Raw genomic sequence first — 19,649 nt, forward strand, 5'->3', positions numbered from 1 at the left:
AGACAGTTGCCTAGGGCGGGAATTTCCAGGGGGGGGGGCGGAAATGCTCTCTCTCTTTCTCTCTCTCTCTCTCCCTCCCCCCCTTTTTCATTTTTATTTTACAGTGATATTTTTTTAAAAACACTTGTTGGTAAATCTTTCCTGAGGTTCTTGAATTTCTTGTGGAAATCTGATATTGTTTTATTATTGCATTGTCGCGGTCGCGGCGAGAGTGAAAGGAAAGTGTGCAGCTGTATATATTGTAATACCGGTATCACGTTATTATACCACGAAAGAGCTTAAATATAACTGCTCGTATGAACAAGAATGCATTGTTGAAAATCAAATTGGATGTGTGTTTATTACTTATCGCTATGAATAGTAACTACAACTTTCAGTTATACATTTCCAATATAACATATCGTCAACAATACTATTTAATCACTTTCCAGTATATGCACAATATAATTCGATATGCAAGGTTTATTCCGCAAAGAGTTTGAGTTTATCTTTTAATTTACTTTATACTTCCTATCGAAGTAACAAGTAGATACTTGCAATGATTTTACCACCAAAAAAACTAATACATAAAAATAAACCATAGCCTGCTTTTCACAAATCAGTTTTATTTCAACAATGAATAAGTTTGAATGTATTTCTTTGCATCGAGTCTGGTGTGCTTCGTCAGATCGACTTTGATGACATCATCAATGCTTTCTCTGTGAGGAAATTTACGAAGGAAATATTTATAATTCACAAGTAAGATGCATGTATTTTGATTCCAGTAATTTATTATTTTCTGAATTGTAACATTTCATTTAAAACTAATTTAAACTAAACATGACCTGTGTAATAGCTTCTTATAAACTGTTTGTGGGAGTTGGGAGGAGAAAAATTTTAGCACTGCCTTGGGGCGGCACTATACCTAAATCCGGCCCTGTGCGACGTTATGCAGACAACTGCGAATCAGATGCGACAAGATTATTTCGACAGTATGACAGTGATTGGTTAAAACTGAACGAATTCTTATACGGGATTGGTCACTGATTGCATGAGCGATAGTCAGTGGTATCACCAGCGTATAGGCAGGGAATTAATACTGTGTTAATCCCTATTCGCTGATATCACACTGTGGGTCTGCTCTAGTATTCCCATCAGCCAATCACGATCAAGGACATGGTTCTCGCGATGCGCTCTGCTGTCATGGTGGGAAGAGCTTTCCACAATGCACAGCTGATTTTATTTCCATAACGCCAATGAATACTATTGTCCATAATAACCATTGGTTCGTTTCATCGTATGACTTCAAAGCGTGTCATAGTTCGCGAACTACTTTCACAGAAATTTCGAGCTAGTTCATGAAGTTCACTTATATGTTTAGGTAACGTAGTTAAAAAACGTTCGCTAACTACCCATAGTAGCATCACAGTCTAGTATATACAGTCACGAAGCTTGAGTTGTGAAGGTACTATAGTCGCGATGCTGTTATTCCCGGCGTGACTCCACCTCTTTGCTTACGTCTTAGGAAGTGAAGGCTCTATAAAGTCTAGGTAGGTAGTATCGTTCGCCATTTTTGTTCTTTCGTTGCCGAGATACCATACGAGGAATCTATTTGCCACGCCGTTAGGCATTATCATGTCGTAGTTCCTATGATAATAAATCAAACCCACTGTAATTCAGCAAATAATTGAGCGGCAAATGACGTCTTCGTGTGCTTTCTGCGAACTCCAACGAAAGAGCCAAAATGGCGGGCGATTATATTAAGTATTTATCGAGCCTTAAGAAATGAATAACATCTTCCTCGGCGAATCACAAGACGCACACGTTTAAATGTAGCCGACCTGCAACGCGATTGGCTGCCGGAAATTAGAGCGACGGGACTATAGGAACAATAGACTGTGCCGGTACTATTTCGCATTGTCTGTAATGTGGCGATATTAGCGATCCTAGTGGTTAGCAACTATGGATGCATATTTATTACGTATTGCGCTTCGTGACTATATACTAAACTGTGGTTGTATCGTAAGTTGCGGCGATTGTTAATTTGAATATAGCTTCCGTTTTACACAGAAACCTATGATATTTTGCACGAAAATTTGTACTAAGAAAATAAGTAAGTAGTTATCAACTTATTATTTTTTTGTTCACATTTAATTCTTAGAGCAATACAAAATCTTAATTTCATCTTTTCAGTTACGATGGATGATATTAAAGTGAAACCTGAAGTTGACCCATTGGCTGCACCAGAGAACGACACTAATGATGAAGAGTGTTTGTCTACGGTAAAGTATATTAATGCTTACTTACTTACAAATGGCTTTTAAGGAACCCGGAGATTCATTGCCGCCCTCACATAAGCCCGCCATCGGTCCCTATCCTGAGCAAGATTAATCCAGTCCCTACCATCATATCCCACCTCCATCAAATCCATTTCAATATTATTCTCCCATCTACGTCTCGGCCTCCCCAAAGATCTTATTCCGTCCGGCCTCCCAACTAACGCTCTATATGCATTTCTGGATTCGCCCATGCGTGCTACATGCCCTGCCCATGTCGAACGTCTGGATTTAATGTTCCTAATTATGTCAGGTGAAGAATACAATGCGTGCAGTTCTGCGTTGTGTAACTTTCTCCATTCTCCTGTAACTTCATCCCTCTTAGCCACAAATATTTTCCTAAGAACCTTATTCTCAAACAGCCTTAACCTATGTTCCTCTCTCAAAGTGAGAATCCAAGTTCCACAACCGTACAAAACAACTGGTAATATAACTGTTCTATAAATTGTAGCTTCAAGATTTTTTGCCAGCAGACTAGATGACAAAAGCTTCTCAACCGAATAATAACAGGCATTTTCCATATTTATTCTGTGTTTAATTTCCTCCCGAGTGTCGTTTATATTTATTAATGTTGCTCCAAGATATTTGAATTTTTCCACCTCTTCTAAGGATAAATTTCCAATTTTTATAGTTCTATTATTTCGTAGAATATTCTGGTCACGAGACATAATCATATACTTAGTCTTATCGGGATTTACTTCCAACCCTATCGCTTTACTTGCTTCAAGTAGAATTTCCGCGTTTTCTCCAATCGTTTGTGATTACAATAAAAACCAAAACACTTTTCACCTTATAAAACTAGCTTATAATTATTAAGAGTCCTTATTTAAAAAACCAACAATATGCGTTATGCGGCCAAGAAACAGTAAACAACCCTCCATCTCATATTTTGTTATGTGTGGTATCGTTATGCGGCTACTATGAGATCAGGAATTTACAATGTTGCCGTAACGTGTTTTCAAGACACCGCATGCTTGACTTTGTCTTTCTTCTTAGAAATTTACTTTTCTCCAAAACTATTGCCTCTAAATTGGGTGCGACCTAACACGCATACGGCCTAAACTCCGGCAAATACGGTAGTAACAGACTTCTGTGTTTTTATACAGAAAATATAGAGTCTGATTATCCAAAAAGTATCATTTTGCGTTTCATTATTGCGTTTCTGTAATGCTGTATTATTATTGTGCACTGTTCCGTGTTGCACATTGTGTCTTCCTTACATTTTATTGAAGAACCTCTGTGTTTTTTTCTTTCCCGTTAGGACGGAGATTTGCAGCCACAAGACATGAAAGAGATAAAGGAGGAGTGTGAGGACCCCACAGACGATCTCGATTCGGCCGTGAAGTGTGAAACACAGGCAGCTTGCTTTTCGTTCGTCTCGGTGAAATGTGAACCTGAGGTGAGTAGTGTTCACCACAGCTTGACTTTTCGTTGGTAGAATTTATCTTTGAAAGTGGTCAAACATTTCTGTGAATATATTATTACAATGTATCGAAGTACATATGAAGACGATATCTATTCGTGCCACAATCTGACTTCACATTCCTCAGTCTGTGGTATCCTCTGTTCTATAATTCTGTAGTGCTCGGCAAAAGTGACACAATTCAGTTTCCAAAAACCTTTTTTGATAATTTATTGACAACTTACGGAGCATCTGTTCGCTTGGAAAAAAATACATAGATATTCCTCCCATTACAATAATTCATACATAAAAAAATCAAATCGACATAAACCAGTGTAAGTTGTCAATAAATTATCAAAAAAGGTTTGTGAAAACTGACTTATGTCACTTTTCCCAAGCACTGCAGAATTTATCCCTATGTTAGTTCTTTGTGTTACGTTCACTATATGATGACGATATTTTCCTTTTGTAGGAAGAATCATATGATGAGGATTTAGTGAAGGACGAAATGCTGGACGTTTCTATAGAAGATGGCTCTTCTAGTAGGTGAGTGCAATATTGTGTGAGCTTCTATCACCACCTTTGCTTTCATTGCTCCAATAATGACGTATGTTTCAAAGTCAGTGTGGTGTTAGTTTCTTTTTTACATATAGCAGGTATGGTTGCCATACATAGGATCTACTGTTAGGTTTATTGATGTGTGCAACCTCACAAATGAACAGTGTAGATTTTTTTGAAATGCAGTATGATATCGCCATGATTGACAAATATGGTCGCTTATGACTTCGGGATGGATGCATACTTGATATATATTTTTGACTGAGCCTGGAATAGATCATAGATTCGTGAACACAATCTCGTATTCCATCTTATATCTCTGTGGCTTGGTGTAAGATCTTTGTTAAGGAATATAATTTTTCCGGATTTCCATGTATCACTAAATTAATTAATGATTAGGGTCTAGAAGACTCTGGAACTGTTAGAAAGAAATTTCTTATTACCTATATTGGAAGAAATAAAGCGAAAAATTAAATCAGATTTCCTCTTGAAGATTTTGCTGAAATAGATACCAATGAAGAACAAGGCTTGAATAATTTCGAGGAAAAATTGTTCCGGTGTCGGGTATCGAATCCGGGGCCTTTGGTTAAACGTACCAACGCTCTACTAACTGAGCTACCTGGGAAATCTATCAGATACCGATCCAATTTTTCCCCTCTATATCCACATGCTTCAAAGTTGGCCTGACAACCGTCATGCAACCAACATTGAGTGCACACTACCTCTGTGTGACTTAAATTGTGGTTTTCTGTTAACGAACAGTGACGTGTATTATGCAAATCAAGCTTTTAGATGCCCGGCCCCGGAACAATTTTTCCTCGAAATTATTCATATCAACTTTACAGGGAGTTTTTGTTCAGGTCCTGTTCAAGTTAAGCAGACTGTAGGAAAGTACGAATTACATGACGGAATAGAATGCACATTCCTATTCTAATTCCCCTATTAATAGCAATCTTCATTCTGTTCTGGAAACATTAATATTCCTGTTCTCTAGGTCTAGGTCATGCTAATATCATCTTATAGTAACTCTCAACAACGACAATTGCTCTGCGTTTCAATTTATTATTATTATTATTATTATTATTATTATTATTATTATTAAGTGTCCTTCACAACCAGCTATAGTAGTTGTAGTAGTAGCAGTAAAAGCTTTATTTTGTCTGGCAGAGGTAAAATCATAAGGCCTTCTCTTCTCTCAACAAGAATATAAAAATATACATGAAATACATAGAATACCAAAATATGTCGCATGAAATTATATAAAGGGAATGGAAGCTATAATGGTGGCTAAGGCAACCCTATTAGTTTGAACATACAACTTCGTACTTACAGGCCCATGGATCAGCTTTACCAAGACGTGAGAAATCAAGGATGTGTCGAATGGAATGTAACTGCACATCACAGTGGCACCTCAGATTCCTCAATCGACAAACCGTACAAATGCGAATTATGTGGGAAAAGATTTAAACAGAGGCGATACCTTGCAGGTCATGCATTATCTCACTCTGCAGAAAAACCTTTCAAATGTGATAAGTGTGATATGACTTTTAAACGAAGAAAAAATCTTTTAGGGCATTCGTTTACACATACTGGCGAGAAGCCTTATAAATGCCAGTTTTGTGAGAAGAGTTACACTCACAAACATATTCTGCAAACTCACACTCTAACACACACAGGCGAGAGACCGTACAAATGCAACATTTGTGAGAAGAGTTTCAAACAGAAGCAGAAACTGGACGTACACACATTAACACATACGGGTGAAAAACCTCACAAGTGCAACATTTGTGAGAGAAGTTTCAATCAGAGGCAGAATCTTGTAAAACACAAATTGACACATTCTGACGAAAAACCTCACAAATGCGAAACTTGTGGAATGCATTTTAAACAAAGGCATCATCTTGCAAAGCACATATTAACACATACAGGGGAAAAACGTTATACGTGCGATATTTGTATGAAAAATTTCGCACATAAGCATACCCTTATGGGCCATAGGCTAATTCATACCGGTGAAAAACCACATAAATGTAGTTTCTGTGAAAAGAGTTTTATACAAAAGCAGGCTCTTACAGCTCACTCTTTGACTCACACTGGCGAAAAACCCTTCAAATGTGATGTGTGCGAGAGGAGTTTCAGGCAACGTTCTACTCTGGATGGACATAAATTAATTCATACAGGCGAAAAACCTTATAAATGTGACTTGTGTGGAAGATGTTTTAGACAAAGGCAAAATCTTACTGCCCATGGTCTGATACACACGGGTCTGAAGCCCTTCAAATGTGACATCTGTGAAAAGTTCTTTTCACGAGTGGAAGCACTTAACAAGCACAAATCAACACACACCGACCTGAGACCTTACAAGTGTGAGAGATGCGACAAGACTTTCAGACACAGAAGAAATCTTTCCGAACACATTTTAAAGCACACAGGCGAAAAACCCTACAAATGTAATATTTGTGACAAAGCATTTACACGAATGAATACTCTTACAGGACACAAAGCAACTCACCTGGATATGACAGATTTGTTACTCAGCTCTACTTCTTAAGAACAAAACTGACTGCTATTACATGAAAGGAATTTCGTAAATTCGACGCAACTGACGATATTTACAATTTGCAGTTGTGAATTAAGTGGTTTGGAACCTAAAGTTCAAGATAAACTAGAAAGGTTTAACCTACGAGGCGTATCCGGGAAGTAAGTTTCCCAATTTTTTCCCCTTGAAAGTAAACGTAATTAGCCGTGTCAATTGCGCATGCGTAACAGATCTATGATGTATCAATCATGTCAGCCGGACAGGTCCCGCCTGGTGCTAGTAGCGTGGCAGCAGTGGTCCGAAATGGAAGCTCTTATTCCTTCTCCCGCCGCCTGCGAGGTTCGGTCGGTGATAAAGTTCTTTAATGCACAAAGCATTGCGCCAATTGAAATTCATCGGTAGCTCTGTCAGGTCTATGGGCCGAACATCTCTCTTTCTCTCCCCCCCCTCTCTCTCTCTCTCTCCCCCCCTCTCTCCCTTCCACCCTCTCTCTCTCTCTCCTCAAGAAATTCCTGTCCTCTCGTGAGCGTTTTGGCAACGACGAAGAGCTGAAGACGTCTGTCACACGCTGGTTCCATTCACAGGCGGCAGAGTTCTACGACAGATGGATACAAAAGTTGATCCCACGATACGACAAGTGTCTCAATTCTGATGGTGGCTATGTTGAAAAATAGCTGAAACATTGCTGTACCTGTTGCCGATAAATGTTTTCCTGAAAGCGTGTGTTCTTTTTTTTTTTTTAAATAGGGACATTTACTTTCTGGATGCGCCTCGTACAATTGTCGCTTTTGAACTCTTGTAAAATATTTGTGAAATATCACAAGTGCAATTATTCTATAGTCACGTCGCTGTTATTTCCGGCGTGGCTCCGCCTCTTTGCTTACGTCCTAGTAAGAGTAGGTTCTAGAAACAGTAGGTACATATAATTGTTCGCCATTTTAGTTCTTTCATTGCCAGTTGCGGTTAGCAGACGACGCTATTTTCCGCACCGTTAAACATTATCACGTTGTAGCACCTATGATAATCGCATTGTAAATTTTAGGTTTGATAGATAAATATCTAAGGAAAGCATAGAAAAAATTCGAAATCAAATGTTTTTTTGGGAAGGGAGAAAAAATTACTAACTTCGAAGTGTCATGTTCAAAATAGATATTGACACCTTCAAAAGTTTTTCTATTTTTGACTTTAGATAGGAGTCAAAGCGAGAGAAATGTTTAGAAAGAATTACTTTTAAAAGTGATTCCTATTCGAAATCAGTACCATACTAATTTCCCAGTTACTGGGAGTAACATATGCGCGGACCTCAGTTTGCAGAGTAACAACTTAGGTCTGTTAGAACTGTGGATTCTCATAGAAAGGCCGGCCCTTTGGCGGGGCAAGTGGGGCGGTGACCCCAGGCCCCGCGCTTTGTGGGACTCGCTGCCGGAAAAAAACTCAATCTGTCGATTACGTTCTTGTTATAATATTTAATGTGAGAAACTTAAAAATAAATAGCTAAGTGAATGTTGAGATAGCTTTTGTATACCTAACGAAATCAATTGTTGACTATAACGTTAATGTATGTGGATCAAATGTTGCACTATTTATTGAAGGTTTAATTACCAGAGTATTCAGCTGCATGGCTCTAAGTCGATTGTTACCCTTGATTCTATTATTATTATTATTATTATTATTATTATTATTGTTATTATTATTATTATTATTATTATTATTATTATTATTATTATTTTGAACAGATACACCCGAAAGAGCGCGGAATTAAAATTTGTACTGTTGTAAATTCTCGTCTGCTTGCTGCAAACGGCAAGGAAAGAACGAAAATGGCGGACGATTATACCCAGTATCTACAGAGCCTTAGGAAGTCCATAACGAAATCAACAGCGAATGACAAGACGCACATGTTTAAATGTAGCCGAGTTGCAACGTGATTGGCTGCCGGAAATAAGAGCGACGGGAGTCTAATAAGATATTTGCCTGACAGCCAATTACTTTAGAGTTGTGAACTCTTCATTCCATTATGTATTTTTAAGTCTGTTAGAGGGTTTTTGTCAATTTGTATGCAAATTTGCATGCTTTAAGTTACAAAATAAACCTTTAAATATATGATATTATGAAGAAGTTGTGGTTAGCAAATGACTTTCGTCATGTTCCATGGTACTATGAGATGAACATATTTATGATTTTTGAATAGCGTTTAACTCATTGAGTTACTGATCTTTCTTTATGTTTATTAGTTTTGTTATTACGTTACAAAAATTAATTTACCGTCGATATAGACGTTCTATTTCACCAGCAAGGCACTTTATTTCGAATAATATTTTTATGTATACGTATGTTTTCTTATTGTGGTTAAAGGATATTCCTCTTTCTTTCAAGACAATTTTTCTGGCAGTGTGGGTTGTCACCTGAACTCAAACACTGAACCAATAACAAACCCTTGCAAAGCACAGAATTTGCATTATTAGAGTAGAATATCTTACATTGAACGTTATATTTAATTTTAATTTCTACAATTTAGCCTTAACATTGTTATTTTTAATTGTATAGCATAGCCTTGGAAAAATGACATAATACGTTGAAATATTGACAGTCAAGCGGCAGGGAATTAACACAGCAGGAATTTATATGAAATACGTTTCCTTTATTGTGATTTTTTTTTTTTTGCAGGGAAAAGTCCTTCCGGAAGTATAAATATTACTGAATGAATCAGTGCTTACTGTCATAGGTTCACTGTGTTGTGCTCATTATAAAATTGATTATTGGACAATAAATTTTAAAAATTTATGCAGTGTTTATTTATTTTTTTAGTAAGCCGTTCTATTATACGTATGATGTGTTTGCGGACGTTCCTCTCTGCTATATTTAGAATGATCAATATTTAATTCTAAGCAGTTGTGCTTGTTCTAGTCTTTAATCACATTTATTTTGTGAACTTTTGTATGTGTCAACAATTTCTCCTTCATTTCTAGGCTTATGTTTCGGATGATGTCTCTTTGTTGACATTCGTGTTTCTCGTAAGTTTCTCAGGGCTATGTCCATGTATTCTTCACTCCTATACCAGCACACCTATTGCTCAATTTTAGTTTCTAAAATTTCAATTCCCTTCCTGTCATAGTAGGCCATGTTTTAATCATAAATGGAACACTAGTTCGCTGGCCCACTCATTAAATTAACGGAATGCTGTCCTGATTCCATTTCTCTGTGTAGGAAAGGGAAATGTTTATGTAATACTATACAGTTAAATTGTTTTCTTAGAGCTATAAAAGGAAATGTTCTCATAATTAGAAAATTACTACCATAATTAACATGTATGAAAAATGTAGTTGTCTTAATTCCTATCTTACGAATTGCACATCAACTGAATTTAAATAGTTTGAAATTAATTAAAAATGTAAGTCCTTATAATAATTTCTACAGATCATAGGCGTAAGAAGTTTACAAATTTGGCTATTTCATATGATGCGCCAGTAAAGTTAGTTTCTTAGGAAGAAATAAGAATTCATGCTACAACCTAATGGTATAACCACAGTCTACTATATACAGTCGCGAAGCTTGAGGTGTTTTTTTGCAAATCTCGTGATAAAGCGCTCCAAGCGGTTAGCAACTAGAAACAATAGACTGTCCATGGTCGACTTTGGAGTGTGTCGTATTTCTATCGAGTGCTAGCTCGTTGCGTATTTCACATTGATGCTTGTGAAATGTTCGTTATTGGTTATAATGAAAATGTTAATGGCTAAAATATAATAATTGGAATAATAATATGGGACAAGGAGGAGACGTTTGTAGTGCTATAAATTGTAGCAACAGTAAGAGAAAGAGGCCAGAGTTATCCTTTTTCCGATTTCCGAAAGATTCAGAAAGGTTCCTGGGTTTCCACAAGAATGCTGCGCAGAAACAAAACTGTTAATTTGAAGTTCTTTGTGACTGTTAGAATACATTATATCCTTAAATTTGACAATGAAATGTTTCAGTCTAACCGAAAGGACATTAGATACCGGTTAAAGTTCTGTCACTTTAGGCTGCTAAATTTCCAGAGAAATGAAGGTTAGGTCTACTTTTTTTTTTTCAGAGGATATATTTTTAATTGTAGCTGTTAATTTTGTTATTATTTTTATGTGTTATTTTACTAAAGACGTAGAAAAATTAAGTTTGGTTTAATGAAATTTGTTGATCACATTTTATTTTCAATTCTGGTGGGATTATTATTGCTTAGGCCTACTTTTTTCTTCAAAGGATATATTTTTAATTATAGCTGTTAATTTTGTTGTTATTTTTATTTGTTGCTTTACTAGAGACGTAGAAAAAGTCTGTTACAGTAAAATTTATTGATCACGTTTTATTTCCAATTCCGGTGTGATTATTATTGCTTAACCTCATCCCACTTTGTTAACTACGTAAGCCTACACTACAAGTACCAGTACACGTAAGTTACTCCATTAATTCATATTTCCATTATTATTGTTGTAAAGAGAAATGCAAATTAATATTTATTGGTTTCATAGTTAATTATCGCTATAATCTTGAATCAGTGAAGCTGTTATAGTAAATTTCATTTCGTTTTGCACAAACAAAAATTATATTAACTTATTTCTTGCAGGTATCTTCGAGTTTATGGTGGAATTTAATATGCATTCATTAAAATAATAAATTAACTTTATGCATTTAATATTTCAATAATGTAAGGAAGGTGTTAAATTTTTCCAAAAGAACACGACAACGAAAGTGTAACATACTTTGTCGGCTGCTAGGAGAGAGATCTGCGATGATGAGGCGATAGTAGCGATCCTAGTGGTGGGCAACTACCCATGTTTGCATTTTTACTACATATTGAGCTTCGCGACTGTATATAGTAGACTGTGATATAACGACACATAAGAAATAAAGGTGTTATTACTGAATTTTTTTCAAGAAAAAACTAATATTTTATCTTGTGTATAGTTCTGTAGATTACATACCGCAATTAATTGTACTTCTTTTCCGAGGAAGTGTTGTGTATATTTTAGATGGATGAGTCTGGCAAAGCGGGAGTGACTTGGTACATAAGGAAGTTAGTGACATAATGCATACGATTTTTTACACTCATGTGTTTGGCACAGAAAATGTCAAATATTGGCTTACTTGTTCGTGCTCATTCCGGAAAAGATCACATTTCCTCTTGAACAAGGCATATCAATTAAGTCCGTATTTCTTTCTTAAACAACACATAGGCCAACAGAAAACTCTATGCATACCGATTGAGTCCATAGTTTCTTGTTGAGTACTGTATACTAGTGAAGTTCGTATTTCCTTCTTTAATAATTTATTTTGTATTTTGTTAAGTTTATTTATACAAGCTTTAACATCTGTGGTCATATCGCGTGAATAATTTATTTTATTTTATTAGGTATCAGAAAGCGATTTAAGGGGTAGTGGAAATGAGAGTTGAAACTTCGAAAGTTTTTGATCAACTGCTTCCAAATTCATTGGGTTTGTTGTGTCTGTACATCTAAATCTTGGTTCAGACGGTGCGTGTTTCTGTGATGGATTCCAAGGTGGCTGCGCGGATGGGTAGCCTGCGTGCTCAATGGCTGGCTCCCGTGTTGCCTACGGTGATGGTAGTTGTTCACACGGAGCTGGCTCTTTTCACAGTTCAGATTGGAAAATCATCTGCTGCTTCATCTGTTGCCAACACTCATGGTCAAAAGAAACTAAACCGTGAGTGGAAAACAACTAAAGTCCTACATTAACAGTAGTAAATGTCGTAATAAAGTAATTAAGCCATAAGTGCAAAACAGCTAAAGTCCGATATTTAATTGTTGTTTCTTAGAAACTACAGAATATAGAAAAAACAAGTTTAGTTGGAAAACAACGAACATGGCGACATGGTTTCAGTGGTGATATTATATGATCATCTTTGGATCCAGCCTGCAAACCATCACGAAAAATAGCAAGGAACCTACCCTCGAAATCCAGCAAGCTAGCCATCCAAGGAGCCACCAGAACGCATTACTTCCGGCAAGTGAGCACGCAGGCTACCCATCTGCACAGCCACCTTGGAATCCATCACAGAAACACGCACCGTCTGAACCGGGCTTAAATAACAATATTAAATTTAATCAAGTTTCATGTATTAATTCGTCAGATATTAATTATAATTTATTTTAATATAAATTCAAAACATTCATGAAGGAATTGTTGTGTTCAAAATTTTTCCTGCGGTATCTCAGATTAAGAAAACTGGTCATTGATTTTTAATTTTAAGCATTTACTACTGAGATAATTTTTCGTATAAAATCATAATCTTTGCGTGATAATTCTTAACATATTTTAAATTTAAAAATTAATATCATGAAAAGTTTTAAATGAAAAGCTGATTCCTTGCACAGTCTTCTGTATTGATAAAATACTGAATGTTCTTGCAAAGTTTCATTTAAGCCGGAGAAAATGGAAGTCGCTAGGGACTTTTTTTATTGTCCAAAAACATAGTTTTGAGGAAACGCTGTTTTTAGCGAGTGTGGTAGATCTAAAAGAGTTGCGCGTAAGATTTTAAAATTGCTGCCATACCTATAAAATGACGGGCGATGTCTAAATGTAAGACGAAATGTTAAATGTACAAGGTAACTATATAAAAATAATATATGTAATTTTGCCATTTTGGCCAAAAGCTCAGTTTTAAGCCCTTTTCCCACTGTGCTTGTTTCTGTGATGGATTCCAAGCTGGGAGCGCTACTGGCTACACTGCGTGCTCACTTGCTGGAAATAATGCGCTCTAGTGGCTGCTTTGGTAGCTAGCTTGCTGGTTTTCGAGATTATACTTGTTTTTTTTTTTTTAAGATGGGGCATGACAGTTAAGCGGCCGAGCTTGGAACTACAGTGCCATGTTGCCAATATGGACTACCATGCTGCCAGCTGATGGAAGCTAGCAATTGTCGTTAAGATGGCTGACGTTAAAACTTTCATTGACAATTGACACGAAGGTAAAAAAAAAAAACTATACAAAAATCGACAGAGAATCAAAGACGAAACGTACCAATGCTAACATTGTGTGCACAACGCCAAGAGAGCTATTAAGCACGTGGGAGCTAAATTCGGCAACTCAGCCGTTGTTATCATAGCAACAGGCCTACCACGCAATGTGACATTCAGTTGTTTTTCCGATCGCAGCGCTCCTGTCATGTCCCATCTTTTAAAAAAACAAGCATAGGTTGCTTGCTTTTTTTCGTGTTGGTTTGCAGGCTCTGGAACCAAAGATGTTAATGTATAGTTCCGTCGCTCTAATTTTCGGCAGCCAATCACGTTGCAGGTCGGCTACATTTAAACGTGTGCGTCTTGTGATTCGCTGAAGAAGATGTTAAGCATTTCCTAAGGCTGGATAAATATTTAATATATAATTGCCCGCCAATTTTGGCTCTTTCGTTGGAGTTCGCAGAAAGCACACGAGGACGTTATTTGCCGCTCAATTATTTGCTGAATTACATTGCGTTTGATTTATTGTCATAGGAGCTACGACATGATAATGTTTAACGGTGTGGCAAATAGATCCCTCGTCTGGTAGCTCGGCAACGAAAGAACAAAATGGCGAACGATACTACCTACCTAGCCTTTATAGAGCCTTGACTTCCTAAGACGTAAGCAAAGAGGAGGAGTCACGCTGGGAATAACAGCGTCGCGACTATAGTATCACCGCTGAAACCATGTCGCCATGTTCGTTGTTTTCCAACTAAATCTGTTTTTTTTTTCCTATATTCCTTGGTTTCGAAGAAACAGCAATTAAATATCGGGCTTTAGCTGTTTTTACACTTCTGGGTTAATTACCTTATTACGGCATTTCCTATTGTTAATGTAGGACTTCAGTTGTTTTCCACTCACGGTTTAGTTTCTTTTTTATCATGAGTATTGGCAACAGGTGAAACAGCAGATGATTTTCCAATTTGAACTGTGAAAAGAGCCAGCTGCGTGAGAACAACCACCAGCATACTATAGTAGCAAACACGGGAGCCAGCAGCGTACCCATCAGACACCAAGCTTGCTAGCCAGCAAGGAAACACGCAACGTTACAAGCACCGTGGGAGCTGGGCTTAAGTGTCGCTTAACCTGAACTAGACAAATGATTCTTTTCTACAAATTTTTCTATTTTCATAATCTTAATGATTCTGTTTTAAATCAAATGTTCTTTAATGCAAATCAGATACGGCAGTCTGTGTGCTCACAGGGTGGACTGAATTTAGACGCTAGTTTTGTTTATACATATACACGTCATTATGAAAGCTATGACTAAACGACCATAATTAATTACGATTATAATTATGGGTTTCATCGCGTAAAAAACAAGAAGATAAAATTGACATGAAATAAATAATTTAAGAAAAGCTTATAGACGTATACACAGTCGTAAGTAATGTACTGCTTCAAGCGAGGGTTTGAGGAGAGTTTTTTGTTTTGTTTAGTCAAAGACAGGTTTGAACCTCACAACCGATACCAACAAGGCACACTTACGAGTCAAATAGGCCAGTAGATGACTATACAGTGTGATTCACGAGGAAAGGTAAAAAAAAAAAAAATAAAAATAAATGGGATGTGAATTTTGAAGTCATTCTGAGTCAAAAAGTTCATATGAATATAGGCCTGTTTTCGAACGGTTACGGAGATATGGCTCTTTGATTTCACAAAAACTTCTGCAATTCCATTGTACTAACTCGCATTTAGAGACAGATAACGGACAAATTTAAAGTTTATATTCACGTATGCATACATATCTAATATTCTAGACGTCGAGGTCGATGTTTTCGCACATTTTCAAAGGTACCTCCTTCTGCTTCAATGCACTGTTGCGCTCGGGCGTGAATCGCGCTCATCGCTCGGGAGAGTTGCACGTAACTGTTCTTTATGCCGCATCCAAAATACGGTCGATTAGTGCCTCTCTCGTTTCCCCCTTCCTTTGCTATACCAAGTCTTTCATTCAACCCCATAGATAGTAAGTAGCCTACTCTTCGATATGGTACCCTTCTGTTCGTAAAGCGTCGTTCATATTCAGCGATGACACGCAAGGAACTTCTATCACACAAGCCATAAACATACACAATATCGGCGTATTCTGTAGTCGAAAATTTATAAGACATCTTGAAAAACACAACTTAACCCTTCCGATAACTGTACCTGTATAACTACAATACTGCAGTAGCTGACTGAACTGCTGTGAATTGATAAGTGATAGTGTAGGCTATTCGTGTCATCTGCAGGTTCTGTGGCATTACATCAGACAAGGGCAGGCGATTGGACATCTGTAATGCCCCATCACTCGGTTTCTTTCTCTTATCTACATCGCTCACAATGCAGATTCCAATGTTACGCCATTCATTGCGATCTTGACCTTGTCTCACGTCAGCAGCATATGGTAACGTCTGATTCACATTGGGGCGAGACGTTTTGCCAAAAAATGCATCTAGCTCCGCCATCGTTCTAAAACTGACCTATGTTCATATGAACTTTTTCACTCAAAATGGCCTAAGATATCGTATCCCAAATTTTTTACCTTTCCTCGCGAATCACCCTGTGTATAAACAAAGTTGCATAACAATCCATTGGACTGCAGAGAAGTTATTAAATTTGTCCAGAAAGATTTGCGTTATTGCACACTGTGCGGTAGAAACACTTGGTTTCTGCGCACTACGAAATGAAGTCGCCTGTTTATAGTAGCACGGAATGCAGCAGTACGGGCTAACAAAAGCCCGCCTATTTTAGACGTATGGCGAAGTGCATCAACATTGATTAAAAACGCAGTAATCATAGATTACGAAACGACGGTTAAACAGTAGCCGTGGTTAAAATGTAATTTATGTGCACCATTCATAATCACCGATTACTAAAACATGGCTAGCTGACACCTCATTTAACCAGAGTAAAGTCTATGACGGTACATTGTTTCTACAAAATGACTAAAGGAAAGCATCCATACCGCTGCAAAGATAATAGTCAACGTCTAAAAACGACTGCGCTCACTATGTTCTACATCGAAATGAACGTATCCTACATTTTCGCGTTGCATTTGTTTGCCTTTGGGCGCTGTTATATTTGTGAGTTCCATTTCTTTGTTTTTCAGTAATGTTAGGTTAAAATCGTACAAAATGGAAAATTGAATCCAAAAGTGATTATATCCCAATGTTAGGTTGAAGTATCCATAGACTTAATTACTAGATTTAAATGTATTATATAAAAAAGATGGAATATCCATAAAGGAAAAGGATGCAGAAGATTGGTAGGAATGTGTGTACGATCTTGGACTCCATTTACACCAGGGAATTGTGCATTATCCTAAGATCCATCCATAACCTCTCTTTGTTCAGCCAGTGACATAGAGAAAGAGATACCGGTATTCGAGTATTCCCTCTTAAAATCCAGAAAATAACAGTTACATAGAATCGTAATATAAGCAGCCGATCCGTAGGAGAAATATGACTGTTCTTGTGTTATTTCAAGTAATCCATTTGTAGATTTTGATAAACGAAATCCCTCCTGAAATTTTCTGTCACCTAATTCCTCGTAAGAATTCTCTCGTTCCACTAAAGAACCTTCACGCTCACGCTCTATCCAAGTAATTCAAGTACTGCACAATAATAATCGTCTTAGAAATAATCACCTGTGGTTCTGGCCGCCATTTTGCTTTACTTGCTCTACTAATCGCTGGTTATCTCCTTTAACCGCTCATATTTGGCCGATTAGAGATTACTGTGGTTAACCTTCTATTTAAGTCGTAACCGAGGTCGATCCACCGTAAAAATGCTTAATCAGGGATTAGGTGACAATTTTAACCGATGGTTACACTAACCGATGTTGATGCACGTGGGCAGTAGTATTAATTTAGTGAGAAAGGATTTGTGATAACCCATATCTGCATTCCGAAAGAATCACGAATTTGTGTCCATAATTTTAACATTTTTCACGTTTGTATAAAATTATCAGTAACGATCAACATCTCGTTAGGAATTGCGAGCCACTCATAATTTACAGCGCGTACGTAATGATTAGCTAATAGAACATGCATGATTTGGTACGATGGTTTGGGAGATGGTAAAAAATCCACTCCTTTGTTTACGTCAAGATTGTTCTCTGCAATTCAATTCTTTTATTGTAGGTACCTAGTTAATTTGCCGGCCGTGTAGTTCAGGTGTCAAAGCAACTAGCTACGGATTGAAAGTTCTGGGTTCAATTCCGGGCTGTGGCATGATTTTCTCATACTTAAATTTTCCAGAACGGTTCTGAGATTCACTTAGCTTGCTATCAAATTGATTACCGGGTTTCCAGGTGATAAAACGCGGTCACAGCGTGCTGCCGATTACACCATCTAACTCTAGTGCAGAAGTCAAAAAAACAAGACGCTCTCTCTACCTTCATCCTCCCCTCCCAAGTACCTCAATGGTACAGATGCAATAATACAAATAGTTAATTATTGACAGGTAGAGGCACTAGACTTTTTGTGCAACAGATATACCATCCAGAAACCTCGATAAATCGACATACTTCCGCTAACATAATACTGTCGAGAAGCAAAATGTTAATGCAAGAAACGTGAACTTCAGAGGACAAAATTGTTTTTCGGAGCAAAAACAGAACTTTCTCTTCTTTGGAATAATCATTAAAAATAAAAATTTTTCCTCTCTATAAGCGATTACTGGCAAGGTTACGTCGTCCTTTGGTGGGCTAGTAGTGAAAACACTGACGAAGATTTCATTATAAAGCTGAGGAATAAAAGCAGGATTTAGTTTTCTCATTATTATGATAGGAGTTAATTAATTATTGATAAGGATCTAGGACATGGAAGGACACCCTGCAATTCAAAGTACAGCAACCAGTGTTACAGGGAAAAGTTGTTCCGGACCGTTCTCTGGCGGATTCCAGTACGCAGCCATAACCTCATTATATTACTGTCTGCAGATGTCTTCAAAATTTGATTCTTCATTCGTGAGAACAATATTTAACATTGCTAACAAATGTTCATTGCTCAAACGAGACCTACGTTCTGATTTAACATATTTCATTAAGGAGAATAATTGTTCACATAGATGTGTGGCGCACAACATAGCTAACATTTTGGAACCAAATTTACGAAGGTTCGGGTATTTTGAGTTTGGGAGTATTTAAAAAATACTCGAGCCATATAGACCTTGACACCTACTTTTAATGTCTATGTCATTTTGCATTTCTATAACTTCCAACTCTAAATTCAAATGCACACTTCGCACATCAACAGTCATTGGATTAGCAAACAATAAACAACAATTGCCCATTTGTTGGAAATTTCTAAATCTCTGACAAATTGTATATGTAGGTTTTCTAATATATTGCTGTAATTTTGTAGTTTTTGTTGTGTCACATTTCCAAAACAGTTGAGATTAGGAAAGTGGTACGGGTTGTTTTTCTAAAATTTGAGATTTCCACAGATCTAGTTTCGAAATGAATGCTTTCACGTCTCCATACGCATCCACTATATTTTTTTGTTTTCACTACAGATGTGTATTTAACTGATTCAAATGTTCACAAATATCGGTCAGAAATGCCAGGTCATTTAACCAATCTTCGTCTTCTAACTCAGGAACAGGCAATCCCTGTGTTCGCATGATTTCAGCAATTACCTCACGAAGTTGGAAGAATCTGTGTAGCATCCGAGCCACCTCACTTCAGTGTAGTAAATTAAATCTTCATAATGTTGACACACATCTTTCAGAAATGTTCGAAAATGGTGGTGCTTAGTGCTTTACATTTCATTTTATTGCTTGTCTTTACAACAATGTTCATGATGTTATCCACATTCAGAATTCTAATTCAGTAAATTTGAGCTTGTTTGAAGAGGTTGAAGGTT

General features: G+C 37.1%; 1 protein-coding gene across 3 annotated transcripts in view; it reads left to right on the forward strand.

The window, feature by feature from the left end:
• Positions 1–19,649, forward strand: part of LOC138691506 (zinc finger protein 85-like) — an 88,768-nt gene that overhangs the window by 2,417 nt on the left and 66,702 nt on the right. For 2 of the 3 annotated variants that reach the window (XM_069813557.1, XM_069813484.1), the window contains exons 1-2: positions 3,577–3,714; positions 4,190–4,263. In XM_069813557.1, the coding sequence (XP_069669658.1) occupies positions 4,248–4,263 (16 nt within the window). In that variant the 5' untranslated portion in view covers positions 3,577–3,714; positions 4,190–4,247. Of the gene's footprint in view, positions 1–2,172; positions 2,262–3,576; positions 3,715–4,189; positions 4,264–5,607; positions 9,582–19,649 lie in introns of those variants that run through there. The other variant, XM_069813513.1, reaches the window with a different exon arrangement.

The sequence above is a fragment of the Periplaneta americana genome, chromosome 2, assembly GCF_040183065.1.
Source record: "Periplaneta americana isolate PAMFEO1 chromosome 2, P.americana_PAMFEO1_priV1, whole genome shotgun sequence".
NCBI lineage: Eukaryota > Metazoa > Arthropoda > Insecta > Blattodea > Blattidae > Periplaneta > Periplaneta americana.